The sequence below is a fragment of the Megalops cyprinoides genome, chromosome 9 (genome assembly GCF_013368585.1).
Source record: "Megalops cyprinoides isolate fMegCyp1 chromosome 9, fMegCyp1.pri, whole genome shotgun sequence".
Lineage (NCBI taxonomy): Eukaryota > Metazoa > Chordata > Actinopteri > Elopiformes > Megalopidae > Megalops > Megalops cyprinoides.
In genome coordinates this window covers 36208751-36225541 of record NC_050591.1, presented here as the reverse complement: position 1 = coordinate 36225541, position 16791 = coordinate 36208751, and the positions used below count along the sequence as shown (strand labels likewise).

At 46.7% G+C, this 16791-nt stretch overlaps 1 protein-coding gene across 1 annotated transcript in view; it reads right to left on the bottom strand.

The window, feature by feature from the left end:
• The window catches only part of arhgap32a (Rho GTPase activating protein 32a), a 118246-nt gene that overhangs the window by 9240 nt on the left and 92215 nt on the right, over positions 1-16791 (bottom strand). Inside the window, exons 12-14 of the mRNA XM_036537797.1 lie at positions 14903-14977; positions 5384-5533; positions 1597-1699 (exon numbers count right to left, since the gene is read on the bottom strand). Coding sequence (XP_036393690.1) covers positions 1597-1699; positions 5384-5533; positions 14903-14977 — 328 coding nt within the window. The remainder of the gene's footprint in view (positions 1-1596; positions 1700-5383; positions 5534-14902; positions 14978-16791) is intronic.

Here is a 16791-nt window from a genome sequence, read left to right as displayed (position 1 = left end):
GCCACACTGCAGACACTGGTGAAATAAAAAAGTGGTTTGTTCTGAAAAAAGGTATGCAGACTCATCTCAACAGAAAAGTCATTTTGGTTATCTGAGAAACAAACTTCAGGACAGCATGCAGCTGGGGATTGTGGGTATGTGTGAAAGTGCGACTGGAAAGGTGGAGACCCCAGGTGGGAGACACAATTCACACAAAGCAAACAAGAATCACACACCTGAGAGACAGGAAAAAGGGTATATCAGGCTACGTCAGCTGGCTTGTTCACACCTGCACCCCCCTGGGGGGAACTGGGGTGCCAGACACAAGCTGCTGACACACCTTACTGCAAAAGGGCAGTATGGCATTCTAATCCAGTCTCTGCTGCTGAAATATCTTCATATCTTCAAGTGCTGTGATTGGCGCGGGTTTGGTGGCCAGTGTCATATACTGCAAGCAAGAAACCACTGCAGGTGGGAGCCGTTAGCGCTCTTTGATCCCCTTCTTCGCAGTCTACTTCCTCCTTCCTGCTGGTGTCAAGGTCCCGTCTGGAGCGAGGCGATGTGTACAATAAAACCAGCCTCTCTGTTACTTCCTGGTCCCCTGCCGTTTACCCCCTGGACCAATCCCCTCGCTCCCTCGGCGCCTGGAGGAAGTGCAGCCCGCCGAAGACTTTGAACAGTAGGTGAACCTCTCGGGGGTCAAGGCCGTCCCGCCCGCGTAATCGCTCTGAAATGTGTGTGTGATGAGCATGCTGGAACCAGCCGTGGATATGCAGGATGTCTGTCCAATAACTCATCTCGCTCCCTCAGTCCCTCTGGGTCGGGTTCAGAGGAGCCAGCTCGGCCCACACTTTCTATGGCTTTTTATGACATTTATCATCTCAAATGGCAGCTTGTTTACAACTGAATCTATGAACGGATCACAATACCCAGAGCAGGAGGCGGAAACACTAGCTCGTACCTTGACTGGCCAACCACTGAAACCTGGTCATGCGGCGTTTCTAGTATTGTTGACTCCATATGTTTTTTTGCTTGTGTTGTACTCTGCCTCACTTGTAAGCTGCTTTGGATAAAAGTGTCTGCCGAATGAATAAATGTAAAATGTAAAACGTAAAACGTAACACTGACAGGGTCTGTGAAGTGTCCATGCAGCAGACGGAACCCATGGCTCTAAGACCCGGCCCTCACTGCTGCCCGCCACGCTGACCTTATTACATTACAGCGTGTATTTGCTTACACTCCAGGGTGCAGGAGCTGAGCAGCCCTGTGGCAATGAGCTCAGCTCCGTAGCAACCAAAACCACACTGCCAGCCTTCCCCCAATTCCCCGTTCACATGCTTCTACAGACACCCCAAAGCCAGCTTCCTCCTTTCCCATGAGCAAGGAACTGCTTCTGGCATTAAAATTAACCTTGCCTGGAGGTGACCTTTAGGATTCATCCTCAGTAGCAGCCAGAACCCCAAACCTTTGACCACCCTCCCTGTATGTTTCCTGTCACTGGCTGTACGGGGTTGCCTGGCTCTACCCTGCTCAAGCTTTGAACCCCCGTACTCCATCTCCGCCCTTCCTGTATTCCGATTGGCAGTCTGACCCTCCCGCTGGCTCTGGTACCCTTACCGCAGTTTCTGGATGTTGGAGGCGATCCCGGAGAGACGGTACATGCCATCCACCACGCCATGCTTCTCAATGAACTCTGTGCAGCTTCTGAGGACCTGGGGGACTGGAGGAGAGAGGGCCAGGGAGAGAGGAAGGTGAATGCAAAAGAGACAGAGAGGGAGAGGGAGAGAGTGAGGGAGGGAGCAAGGGAAAGAAGGAGAGAGGGAGAAATAGGGAGAGGCAGGGAGGGAGGGAGTGAGAGATAAAAACGGATAAATGAGAAAGAGAGGGAGCCAGAGAGGGAGGGAGTGAGGGCGAAAGGGACAGATGGAGAGAGAGAGAGGAAGAAGAGAAAGAGGAGGGGGGGGCGAGGGAGCAAGGGAAAGAAGGAGAAAGGGAGGAGAGAGGGAGAAAGAAAGGGAGAAAAGGGGAGGGAGAGAGTGAGACAAGGAGGGCGGGAGAAAGAGGATAGAGAGAAAAGGAGTGAGCAGGAAAGAAAGAGAGGGAGAGAGACAGAGAGGGAAAGCAAGGGAGAGGGAGAGAGACAAGATTGTCAGATGGAGTGCAAACTGCAGAATGCTGGGTAATGCAAACAAACTGTAAAAAATACTTCAGAGGATTAAGAAATACGACCTTCTATTCCATATAAAACATTTGAGATTCATAATCTTAACATCACCGTCATCCTCACATTACCATAATGCAAGACTGTGATAGCATGGGGTGATCAGGGGGCCCCTGACTGCCCTGGCTGTGCAATCCAACACTGTGGCTCCTAAAAACAAATCTGGATGTGAAAATGCTTCTTTTGCAGCTGAAAACGACCAGACAGTGTTTCTTAGCCACAGTGATGGAGCAAACGTGATTGGATAGTTAATCTGGAGGTTGGTTCCAAGGCAGCACTGCATGGCAGAAAACTGGCAGCTGACAGGACAGAAGTCGCACGACGCTGGGTGACTGCACAGTAAGGAGGAAGCCAGGCGCTGGATGCTTTTAAAGCCAGCGAGAAAGGCCCGCTGGTGCAGAGAGTACCTGTCGCGCACCTGCTAAATTCCAGAGTCAAAACTGGACTGAACGTGCCACCTCAGCATGCTGCCCTAAGCAAATTACCCCGAGCGCTCGTGAGACGCCGTCCAAGTCGTGTAATCCAATTGGCTGATTAATGTGGCACCAAGCGCAGTGTTCCAGGCAGGTGCTTTCAGCGAAAACCGACTCAAACCTGGAACGCTCTCTTCCTCATGCACTGCGGAAATCAATCATCACCCTCCACCCAGCCACGTAATCGCCTGGCTGGCTCCGATCGGGCTCAGCGTCTGCATGGAGGACTTGGAGGACGACTCTGCATGGTGCTACACAGGCTGGGAATGCAGTCTGGAGCGCGGAGTCGAAAAGACTGAAGACGTGGTGCCAGATCTCTCTGAGAATTAGCCGTCATCGAGTGGGCCGACAGAGATGCTCTGAGCCCATGTACATAAGTAAGCCACTACTCACTCGTTACGTGGCGGTGTAGCACAGTGGTAAGGAGCAGGGCTTGTAACCAAAAAGTTGCCGGTTCAATCCCCTGCTGGGGCACTGCTGCTGTACCATTGGGCAAGGTACTTAACCCAGAATTGCCTCAGTAAATATCCAGCTGTATAAATGGATAACGTAGAAACTGTAACATATGTAAGTCGCTCTGGATAAGAGCATCTGCTAAATGACAATAATTTAATGTAATGTACTGTCCGTATCTGATCTCATCTACATAAGCATCTGTGCATCCCTCTCACAGCAGTCAAACTCTGCTGCCCAGCCTCAGGACGACGCCCATCTGAATTACATAAAACATACACTGGAACATAAAGCTGTAATACGTTCCATGCATAAAATAAAGCCATAATGTATTCCACAATGCATGATACATTTTATAATACGTATAAAAACAAAAATCTCAAGGGGTGAGTAACTGATACTGAAACCTAACTGCTCACATGCTGGAACGCTCAAGCCTGGCCATTGCTCTGCCAAGCACACTGGCCAATCCCCCGGTCAGAGCTGCACAGACCGAGTCTTAAATAACAAAACAAAACAAAAAAAAAAGAGGGGCGGGGAGATTTGGAGGGGGCCTGCCAGCCAGGCTCGGATCAATGGAGTTAAAACCTCCTTCGATGTGGGCAATCCGTCGCTCCCACCTTTAAAGTCTCTAAGCTCATTTGTTGCCGTGGCGATGGCGGTGCGGCTCACATTGGGCCCCTGCCATGGTGGTCTGGAGTGCGGAATCGGTTGAATGTGCCTCGGCCGGCTCAGCACACATGCAGACCTCCCCAGGAGCTGCCCACAGAGCGATTCAGAACTGCAGGAGAGCACTGTCCCAGGCCCAGATACCACACTGCCTCAAACACTCAGTAACACACCCGCCTGCTTAACCAAACATGGCAGTAACGTCAATGAAAGAGGAGGTAGATGCAGTTTGGAAGGGATGAGCCAATCATGTCACAGCTATTCATTTGGAAATTGCCTACAATGCAAAATGGCAATTTGCTTAGGCTAAATAACCAATATACAAGAATAAATACATTCTGCATGCACTTAAGATGCACATCACTTTAAATGATGACTCACTTACAATTACTTAGGCATTTTACCCATCAGAAAACCAGACCATTTTGCTTATGTTCCAGTTCCGGTTGACACGATCTTAAAAACCGTGACAGTAGTTCTAAAATCAGGTATAAACATCTGCTCTGATGCCCAGAGACAGAGCTACATTCAGGGGAGCTGAATTCCCTGTCACATGCTCTGATGCCTATAGATAGCTCAATTCAGGGTGGCTGAATAACCTGGCATCTGATGCTCAGAGACAGAGCTGCATTCCGGGGAGCTGAATTCCCTGTCATGTTCAGCTGAAGCAATGAGGAGCAGGTCAAGGGTGGTGGCAGTGATTGCAGTTCCCTGGCCTCGTCCTTGTCAGGGAAGCATCCATTTCCAAGCCCATTAAACAGCCTCACAGCTAGTCTCATACCCACTGTATGCTGCATCTGTGCAAGGCCTATAGGTATGAGGTTCCTCTGCGGGAGGGTGGTGCGTGCGTTAATGTGAGGGCATACATTTGTGTGAGGGTGTGTACGTGTGTGTATTTGTGTGAGTGTGTGTATGTTTGAACGTGGGTGTGGGTGTGCGTGTGTTAATGTGAGGGCATTTGTGTGAGGGAGGATGTGTGTGTGTGTGTGTGAGTGTGTATGCACATGTGTGTGAGTGTGACTGTGTGTGTGTGACTGTGTGTGTGTGCGTGTGTGTGACTGTGTGCGTGTGTGTGTGTGTGTGTGTGTGTGTGACTGTGTGTGTGTGTGTATGCACATGTGTGTGAGTGTGACTGTGTGTGTGTGTGTGTGTGTGTGTGTGTATACGCATGTGTGTGAGTGTGACTGTGTGTGTGTGTGAGACTGTGTGTGTGTGTGTGTGTGTGTATGCGCATGTGTGTGAGTGTGACTGTGTGTGTGTGTGAGACTGTGTGTGTGTGTGTGTGTGTGTGTGTGTGTGTGTGTGTGTGTGTGTGTGTGTGTGTGTGTGCGCATGTGTGTGAGTGGGACTGTGTGTGTGCGTGTGTGTGTGAGTGTGACTGTGTGTGTGTATGCGCATGTGTGTGAGTGTGACTGTGTGTGTGTGTGAGACTGTGTGTGTGTGTGTGTGTGTGTGTGTGTGTGCGCATGTGTGTGAGTGGGACTGTGTGTGTGTGTGTGTGTGTGTGTGAGTGAGTGTGACTGTGTGTGTGTGTGAGACTGTGTGCGTGTGTGTGTGTGTGTGCGCGCTCTCATTGACGGGCCCTCACCGTCATGGCCGGAGTTGAGCAGGTGCTCTCCCAGGTCACAGCCGAACACCCTCTCCCTGAGGATCCCCCTCTGCTTCAGCTTCTGCTTGGTGGGCCGCGACTTCATGAAGCTGCGCAGAAAGGTGATCAGCTTCCCGTGCTTCTTAGACACTGAGAGAGAGAGACACACACACGGAACGGTCACTACCCAGAGCCGCCACCAGGGCGGCAGCAACAGACACATGTTAAACACACACACAGGAACACATATGCAGCAGTCACTCCTGACAGTCGCCGCCAGGGCGGCAGCAACACATACTAGTTATCCACACTGTGAGAAGGAGATACACACACAGCAGTCACTACTGGGAGCCACCACCAGGGCGGCAGCCAAAGACATTTTTCACATGCGATCCACAATAAGAGTTCCCTCAAGATGTGATACTGCTCAAAATGTCATGATAGGGCTGTTCCTTCAACAAAGAGCTGAACAGAAGGACACTACACATCATAAGAAAAAGAGCTGTTTTTTCTGGCGTAAAACACAGTACACCAGGCACCCAGAATCACCCTGGTGACTTACTACTATAGGTGTGGAAGCTGAGGTGCATGTCTCTGTAATGTTCATGCTAACATCACCATTTGAGGTTGTGTGATGTGAACATTACCCAGAGGAAACATCAATGAGGGATTCCGCTACCGAATAAAGACTAGTCTGCTCCCTGTCAAAGCTCAGGTGAGGCTGTGACTAAAACAAAGAGCACCATCAGCGCTGCTGATCAAAGCCGTCTGCTTACATCGCCTCAACGGCCTAAAACCGCGGTTTTGAAAAAAACACGAACCGCGAGGAAGCTCCGATAAGCTGCAGCAGAAAAGGTTACGGCATTTACCATTTTCAAGAGCGGGAACCCCTGTGTAAAAATCACCAGACAAAACATTGTATACATAAAGAGCTCAAGGTTGTACCAAGGTATCTCAGGAGCTCATCCAGGATCAGCTTACACACCCTCAACCCTCACTGCAGGCATTAGGTGAGAACCGAATAAAAGACTCTGAAACTGATCCAGGGTCAGTGGAGCTGCATCCATCTCTCCTCCGCAAGGCTGCCAATTAAGCCTCCGATTTGATGATCATGTAAAGAATAAGTAAAGACAGCTGGTCAGAGGGTTCTCTTCCAGTTGTTTTTAGGGCCTTTGCAGAATCCCAGCTCGGAGCCAGCGCTGACAGACACACTAATGCAAATAAAAGGCTAGGGTCCGGGCCAGGAATCCGCGAGCGCGGCTCTTGGACGCGACGAGGGAAAACAGCAGATGGCGTGATGGAAAAAGGAGAGCGAGATTCTGGGAGTCTGAATTAAAGAGGAAAACCAGGGTGTTTCTGAAGCAGTCCGGGATATTTAGGAAGATTAGAAACGGCTGAAATCTACTCATACTGAGGAAGAGGGAAAAAAACAGGTGTGGGATGACATTTTAAAATGAAGTCAGCTTTTCACAGGGCACAGGGCCCGTCTGAAGAGAGGACTCCGCCTCAGAAACCCAGTGTCAGATAGCAAAACAAGGACCTTTTAATCTAATGTCAAAACTAACACACTCTTACATACACACAGTGCTGACCTGCTGAAAACAACCACAAACATATCTCCAGCTTTTACACACAACGCAGGAGATACGTTTCAGGCTATTCGAGCGTGTTCAAGCGAGCCAAGTAGGGCTGCCGCACATAAAAATACCTGCTCCCGAGCACCTGGGCTGCAGAGACGATGACACTTCTCGAGCCAACAGTGCTTTAACGTGGTGACAGCTACACAAAGCACAGCCGGGAGCCGAGAGCGCGACCGGAGCTCAGATACCATCTACAGCGTATCTCCAGCCTGTCACGGCTGAACTGACCCTCTGTAAAGGAGGCCTGACATCGCTTTGCACTTTCAGCAGACTCAAGAGGAGAGTTATCCGCCACCAAAAGCCCTGAGAAGGGCAGCCAGACAAGCTTCGATCAGAGGACGAGAAGAATGCTCTTGCGCCGCCACGGAAATTTCCGCTGTAATCTCGACGGTCTGGAGTAAGCCCCAGGTCCCGCTGTAACTCCAGCACCTTGACAAAATGGAGCTTTTGTTACCTGTAGACCTGGTTACATCACTCCAGACTGGCCAATTCTGCCTGTGGACTATGCATGTGACAAAGAGAGAGTGAAGAGAGTACAATGAAGTGGATAAGAAAAAAACAGCTGTTGCGTAAAACTAGCGATGTTCTTACTAGCACTTAAACCCACAAACCTTTTCCTTGTGGCTATACAGGGTTCAACATAAGGTCATGAAAAATGACCTTAGCACCTGATGGCAAGCTTGCTAACCACCAATTAGCTCATAGAAACTGCTGTCAGTTAAGCCTCTCTCAGGAAAATGCCAGCCAGCGAGCTAGCAGGAGAGGCACCAAACCATGCTTTAATATCACGGTAGCCGGCAGAATCAAGGCACGTGTGTTTGTGTACGACCCTACTGCACACGAATGCTTCGCCATCACTTCTGCTCCACATGGAGTCGACTTCCTGCTCTGCAAAACCAATCAGGGAAAAGCAGAGCAAACGAGGCCCGCAGCTGACCGAGCTCCCAGACTCTGACAGCAGTACTGTACGTACCCTGCGCTGCTTTCAGAGAGGATGTGCAGCGTACTACTCACAGCCCTATTTCACACAGAGCAGAGACACTCTGCACTCCTTTAATTCCCTGGAAACCGTTACTCGTTTATACATTTTTCAGATGTGGGGGATATTTCATCCAGCTGGGATCAGAAGGAGAAATGGAAATATGTGCCATAAAGGCATTGCCAAAAAAGCAAAACGACTAAACGGGACAGAGATTTCGGCGATAGCCATTCCGAGCAGAAAACAAATTGCATCACAAATCACAAAACGCATCTGCCTGTGGAACTTGGCTCCAGTGTTCTCTTCTCTACATGTGGATTTATGAAATAGCCCGCATATCTGAGAGTCAATCCTGAATGTCTCTGAGAAAACAGACCCTCTGGCAAGGACAGAGGGCAAGTGTGAATGTGTGTTTTCACAGCGTGGACAAAGCTGACAGCTTTCTGGATGCATTTGTGTTTACACATAGGGAATGACACTGTTGTAACTTTTACAGTATATCGCACAGGCCTATTTCCAGGCAAAGCATATTTTCCCATAAATCATCCATAAAACATCCATATACTCGCATCCATTGCTTAGGCAGCTTCTTTTTAAACATTAAAGTTGCCGTTATTCGTTGCGCTTGGAATGCCATGGTCTCTTATTAAATATGAGACAGAGGGTGTTAGGATGCTGTGTTGACTGATTGAAAATGAAATCATTTTATATAAACTGTGAACTTGAAACACAGATCCCTCTGTATATTTATTGTCACTGCTTGAAGATTGACAGGAGCTGACTGTTTCTACCAACACAAAATGACAAATGTCTCCTGAGCCGTGACCGTCTGACAGCAACTGAACCCAGCCACCCTGCTGCCTGCTCGGCATTTCACAGGCTGTCTGGATCCTGCTAAAACAGCCAGATTAAAATAAGTCACAAATGTGCGCGTCTCTGAAGGACACAGCGGACGGCACAGGAATGACCTGACACAGCACAATGAGCATCTTTTCTCCATGACTGACCCGGGATCAGCTGTGTGCAGACGGCTCAGCAGAGGCCGGAAGCACAGACAAACCTATGAAAGGAAATTTGCAGAGAGGGTGATTTAACATCCGATAAGTTCTCCGGCTCTGTTTATTCTAACATTGCTCATTTTTTATGGTGACTTTTTTTTGAGCTTCTGCTACCACGCTTGCATTTGCCCCTGGCATCTAAGCATCTTGAATAACAATGATAACAAAAGGTTTGCTTTTTAACCACCCCTACCCCCTCCTGAATACTGCAGAATCCTTTCATTACAATGCAAGACGTTGACAACTTAATGCCACATGTACATTTTGTGTGAAGATCCTGCTTATAGTTGTGAGGACCTGTCAGCATTTGATGTAGGTAGAATGACTCCGCTCAATAGGACAGTGTAATAAGAGGACAAAGCGTGGAAAATACCAAACAGCTCCTCTCTGCATGAAAACAACCCTACAGCATCAGCCAACAGGTAACTGGATTCTTTTAGAAATAACAAAAAGACAGTCTGCTGACTTCATGCTGAAAAGAGGACGTTTGCCACGAGAAGGGACAATTTTTAAGGTTATAGGGGGTAAACCAAACAAACCAAAGAGAGATTTTTACATGTCTAATTGGCTACGTTAGGTTAAGTATGAAAGAAATCCAAAAAAAAAGACCATCAAGATGCATTTTCTCCATTCTATGGAGAGGCTACAGTAATCGCTGGAACGCATAACAAACAATAACCCAACAACAGAAAAACTCGCGCACACTCACGTGCGGACAAATAGCTCAAAATGAAGTTAATGATTAACAGCAGAGAGACAGTCAACTAACAAGCAAAGCCGATTCAAACTTTATTACCAGACAGTTAATACATCATTCACAATGGCTTACCTCCTCAATGACCTCACTCTGTATTGCCATAAAAAAACTTAAATCTGGACACCAAAGTCTGCCAACGATTTATGCCACTGTCATTATTATGAATAACAGACGTAGATGTTATTGCACTACTAGTAATACTATGCCAAACGAGCATCTGCCTCCAACCAATGAGGAGCGAGTCTTCTCTCTATTATTAATGTGGAAAAAAACGGCTAATAATGAAAACACATTCCACCTAACTGTATCGCGATACATGTCGCATATAAACTGTCAGTATTCTGCCAACCCGCACAATCGATAAGTTACCATTAGACAACGCTGAATGCATTCTCACCTCGTCTCCTCGGCGATTTTCGGGTCTTTCCACCGATGGCAAACAAAACAAAAAGCTCAGCAACTCATTGCGACTCCAGACTTATTAGTCTGACAGGCAGTGACAGCCTCACGAAGCTCGTTCAGGTTTAAACAGTATTCCTTATGCTCAATTAAAATGCCGGGGTGTGCTGGATTTGTGAATCAATACCAACTCCTCCCGTTCCTTGCCATAAGAAAACGCATCTGAAAAGTGCCAAGGAAAAACTTTCGCGCTCCCTCGCTCATGAATGTATGGTGTCGCTTCGCATTGATTTGCGCAGTTACTCCACTTGCGAGATTTCTTTTTCCTTTTGTCTCTCCCTCCGCATGGACGTCCGGCCCCTTGGGTGTCTGTTTACGACCAAACCGGCTTCACTGCAACTCGAACCGTTGGAAAGCGGTGGAAAGCTCCGCCCCGCATGTCCGGAGTTTCGTGCTGGCGCAGCGTACAGCAATATGTCCACGCCGATGCGTTCCAAACAGAAGCCGATGCATGTGACAAACGGATCCCATAAACAATAGTTTCGTCCCGCATTAATTCTGCTGTGCAACAACTCAAAGCTGCGAACATGCCGTTCCAATGTGACGTGCACAACACCCGATATGACCTCGTATTTTAGGTGTCTTCTTGTTTTTGTTCCTAGTTTTTCGTTCATCTTTTTCTGTGGATATGGTACACCTTTCAACCCAGGGATATGACTTAGTGTCTACATTCCAACAGACCCAAACGTGTTGTCATCATTGCAACAGAATGCACATATAAAAAAATAAAAACAAAATGAAGACGGAAGAAAAAACATTCATTTCATTAATCCCACTGATCTCAGATCTCCAATGCACTATCCTCTAATTTAACATAGAAGCTTTCTTTGATTTCCCTGACTTTCCAGTGAAGTTGGAGACAGTCGAGTCCAACCACACTTTACAGCCCTGAGGTGTATAGCCTTTCAGCTGGACATCCATCTGTTGGATGTCCTTCAGTCAAACCCTTCACGCTTCATCTGAATCGGGATTTAACTGACATTTCACCGCAAATGTCTTTCACAACACCATATGTCCCTCTTTACTGGAACACTGCCTCTGTGTGTGTGTGTGCGTGGGTGTGTGAATATTTAAAGTATTGTGTGGTACCAACTACCAATGCATGCATTTTGGGATTGATTAAACACATCAGAATCTTAAACGTGTATTGAGGGTATTGATTAGTTTGGAGAATTGACAGCAACCCTTAATAGCTATGAAAACAGGGCACGCAGGGACCACCACATCCCTGGTTTGTTTGTATTGTAAAGTAAATTCCTCGACTTCAGTTGGGGTTCTCTCTTTCTCATGACCACTCTGACATTTAATCATTACATTCCATTACACTGCTTAGCAGTCCTGCTTATCCTGGGTTATTGACCTGGGCCAGGTTCAGTGCTCAGGTGTGGCACTGATGCTGTATGATTGAGCTTGATATTAAATCAATCATTTCTGTGTAGATGGAGAATATGTGAACTGTGGCCCAGGTCATTAACCCTTGATAAGCAGGACTGCTAAGCAGTGTAATGGAATGTATAAGCCTATATATGATGGAGTTCTCTGATGAGGTGTTTTGTATATATCAATATATAATACTAAGATAGCGGCGTGCACGGACACAGCGGCTTTGTGTTCCTTTTAGCAATTTCACTGTGTTTGCACAATGACAATAAAGTTCTTGAATCAATAATTTAAATTTTTGCAATTAATTTTTTTTTTTGGAATTTGGAATTTGATAGTGATTTACTGGTCCAATATAATCCTCCTCGTATGTACTGTACATGCTCATTAATATTTCCTTAAGCTTTGTTCTGCTATTGAGTGAAAAACACTTTATGTACCCATCCATTATGGTGAAATTACACTGAAAGATCTTCAAAGCAACAATAAAGCATGTTAATATGGCGTCATGACAACTAAATACTTCAGAGCAAACAGAACAATTACATAACTTTCTGCTCAGGGAGATCTTCTTTGACAGTAATGGTTCATCTGTCATCTGTCATCCTTTGTTAACTTCAGTTTAAGTCTTAATTGTGACTATTCAATAAAGAAACGCTAACTGGGGAGGCTGCGTGTTGTCACCCTCCTTTTCAGGTTAAGATAGGAGAGCTAAGAATCAAACAGAAAGAGAAAGAAAAGGCTTTAACTTCGATTCTGAAACACAGGTGCACATCATTCCTCCTGCTTAAATTCTCATTGGATCACGGCCCCTATTTTGTCATTGTTTCTACCTGTTTGTACTGGGCTTACTCATATCAGTGTTGACCAAAACGTCCTGCTGTAAGAAACCAAACTGCCGTTGCTTTAGAATTTCCACAATAAAGCTTCTGCCTCTATTGTTCCACCATGCACAATCTCAATAAAATGAGAAGCTGCTCTCGAGAGCTAATGAGATTAAGACCAGGAGATACATTCACACAGATGAAATATGAGTAAATGAGCTTTAGTATGTCCAAATTCAGGTAAACAGATTAGGGCAAAATGCTGTAAACTATTTGTAAAACTCAGTGAAGATGCACTATTGCAAGGGAAGTGAAAAGGAAAACGCTCACAGGTCTTATGTAAAATAACATGTACAATTCAAAGCACACTAGATAGTGCACACATGCACACACACATGCATGCCCTGCGTATGAACACAGTGCCGCGATATAAACGGCTAAATTCAAGCACAACTTGCGAAACCTGCACTTCAAGTGTTGCGGCTGTCTTTCCCAACACACACACACTGCACTGGGTCACTCTCACGCAAACAGAAACACGGCAGAACTGGAGTAGCATGAAGACGGTGTGAGCCTTGCAGGAGAGGGGAGATCTGGGAAGGATTCGCAACCAGGGCCAGCTGCTCGTCTTCCCCGTAACGACTCTCCCAAAGCCATCCAGCTGCTCTGGCTCTCTCAGCCACAGCCGACCTGTGTTCTCAGGACAGGAAGTCGGTTTCAGCTCAGGGGTTAAGCGTGGGATTGGGAGAATCAGGGCGGCTCTACACAAACACCTGTTATTGCGAGTGAAAACCGAGAGGCTTTTCAACTGTGAAGTTTAAAAACAGGTTCACCAGGGAAACTGGCTGGCCCCAGCTCACGCTCCTGCGGGCGGGAATTTCCACAGATTTACAGCCTAAATGGCTTCTTCCTATTAGGGAAATTGAGGATTTTGTATCCAAATCATAATTTGGATTGAGAAGTAACCAAGCCTGAAGCATAATGACATTTACAGGACCCTGCAGTCTGTGTGGAACATATCTGATCCAAAAAGATGTTTTTTTTTTTTCCCTATCCCCTCTCTCCTGAGTTTTGAAAAGGCAGACAGTGATTTTTTTAATTGCAATCCAGCATTGCCTGAGAGATTACTTGGATGTAAATAAGGTCTGCGCTGAGACTGTGGGCAGGGTGAAAAGCCAATGAGAATCTATCCGAATGTGCCAGCGTGCCCGGGTGGATTTGGGGGGGGGGGGGGGATTGGGGCATTTAAATCAGTGGGGGGAGAGGCTGTAGATCACACTGTCTGAACACAAAGCCTCACGCTCACAGAGAGGTTCACACTGCCATCTTTGGACAGCCTTGAGCGAATCCAGAGTGTCCAGGGTTTTCATTTTAAATCAAGTAACACACCAGTGCGGGGGTGGGGGGTGGGGGGGGGGGGGGGGGGGGGGGGCGTCCGAGCAGACTGTGGCATGCTGTCACATTTTAAAGATCATGCAACTACTGAGCCTGACCGGGGGGCATGACCATCACGGAAAACATGGATCAGGTCCAGTTGTTCGGCCACCCCTGACACCCCCACACACCCCCACACCTAGACTCTGCGGAGTCTAGGTAAACATGTCCCCTCCGCAGAAGAGTCGCACACCCACTGCAATAATTTGGAGCTCACAGGCAAAAAGCAACACCGGAAGGAAATGCACACAAACACCAGATCCCAAAAAGAGGCCTTCCATTAACACGCAGCAATGAATAAAATCAAGATGTTGTGTACGTTCACCTGTTCATTAAAACGGAAAAAAACATCACCTTTAGGAGATACAGAAGGGCACTGGCTAGCTCCCCTTTGCAAAATCATCTATCTCCTCTACCTACACACCTCTGCATATGCTAAGACTACAGCAAGACACTTGTTCTTACTATGGTATAATCCTTTACATTAGGTATAGGGTTGCAGGAAAAGGGAGTTGGTAAAGAGAAAATGTTTCGATTGAAACGTAGAGTACAACGAGATCACTTGCATTTATTGTGCTCTCAGAGTTTCAGTGTTTCCTGTGAATATTCTACTGACTTCACACACACAGGGTAGTGCTGTAGTTAACAGAACAGTTTTTAAAAACTGTTCTGTGTGATATATAGTCAATCAATCTATCAAGAACTGACAAAAATTGACAAAACTAGAAAGCAAGCAAGAATAACTTATATGCAATCCATAATTTAACACTGAGAAACATAAATATTTATGGCATTAAAAATGAAGTTGTAGGGAGCAGCTGTTCAGCTTCTCCGTGGGAAGGGAAATGTCTGAATGTCTTAACGATAAGTCTGACTGTTAAAATGGCACGGCGTTAGGGTTAGGAGACCAGACGACGCAGACAGGTAGGTTAGTTTTAGGGTTAGCTCGAGGTTAGGCCATACAGTTACCAAAGGAGCACTGGTCTACCTGAACTCAGCCTGTAGTGGTTTAGAGGGTCAGGAACCCATGCATTATCCTGCTTTACACTGTCCATCTCCAAATCTGCGTTAGGGTGGGAGAAGGAGAGAAGGGGTTCATTCGGTTAGGAGATAAATAAATAAAAACCTCCAAGCACTGCTATGTCTTCAATCTGCTCTATCAACATTTTTTCTAAATTCCCAAAGAGTATGAAGATTTAGATTTTGTTTTGTTATATACTGTAAACTGTTCTGAAGATGTATATGGTGTGTGCATATAGTTGTCATAAAAAATCATACACTGCCCTTTAAAGATATGACTCATGTTCTAAACTGTCTGCAGAACAAAGTTGGACCTGCAATGCTCAGCAAAAACTTCTATAACATCTGGCAAATACCGTCGCAATACATCCACGAGTAATACTATTAACATACACAACAGGCTGAGTTATGAAACAGAGAACACCCATGGGAGTAGCATCTGTGTGGAGAGGCCCACACAGCCGTGGACCCCCGGAGAGAGGGTATGAGGTGTCTAGGGAGGTGCCCGCAGAAACGTGCAGTGAGTACCAGGACGTACAGGGAGGGAAGAAACTCCAGGAGGCAGGCCGCAGACCAGAAGTAGGGGAAGCTGAGGGGGGACACAGCAGAACAGCATTAGACATGCAAGCGAGCTCAACATCAGCCTTACAAGCAGGGGAGCCCGAGCCCTAAATATACAAGGGAGCCCTAAGATTAACCTTAAACAAGCAGAGAAATGTAACCCTAAACATACAGGCAAGCCACAATAATAACCTTAAACAGGAAGCTTAACCCAACTACACCCAACCTTAAACAAGCAAAATAATCCTGGCCCTAACCATGCAGAGGAACCTTAAAGCTAACCCTAATAAAAGTTTCTGGTCAACAACTACTAGTCCTATAAGAGGCCAAAGCTTCTGACTAAGGCAGCTGACATTGCTATCATCTTTAGTCAGTAAATCTTCCAGCTGTACATGTAAGAGGTGTAAATAGGGAGCAGCTTGTGAGAAGTGGCAAGTGAAGTGATAAGTATCTTAAGTCATGGTGAGAGAAACGGCCTCAACGTTTAAGGCTTCGCGCCAACCTCAAACAGAGAAAGCAGAACACTGTGCTGGGACAGGCAACTAGGACAGACCAGGCTGCCTTCAGTCCACAGGGGGTGCTAGTCTGGGAATTTAGGAAAACTTGGGGGAGTGAATATCTGTTAGGCCTAGATGTGCAGGGAGGAGGAGAACATGCGTTCTGACACACAGGCATCAGACACAAGAGCTGGAGGACATGGAAGCAGGACACTCTGACATCAACAACATGCAAACGGATTTTCACAACAGCAAAAACACAGTCCAGCATCCCTGACAGGCACAGCCTTGCAAACGCAACCGTGTGGAATGGGGAAACTTTATTTCATTTGCACTCCTGACTTTTAATGAGCTCCCACAGTGAGCACCTGAAGCTGCTCTCCAAAACCTTTAAATGCTGGCAATTCAAAAAATCCGGCAGATTAACATGACATGCATTTAATTGGATATTGAAATTAATTTTGTGGTTTGAAGCAAACATCAGGAAGTACAGGGAAACACAGTCAAAGAAGAGTTTAGACACAAAACTGTACTGTGTATGCCTAATATCAGCAGAAACCACAGGGCTGATACGCAAAAAAAGTCATTCGACCAGCCAAACCCTTTCTATGGGTTGTACATTTTTACCTAAAAAAGAACTATTTGCCACATAAGTCTCCCTGTAAAGAAGTATCACACCCTCCGCTGTTCTGACATGGGACAGATCAGAGTACAAAGCTGGCAACACCACACACACTGGCCTGAAGGTCTTCCATTATCGAATGCATGCACATCTCCATACTTCAAATCACCAGGGTAA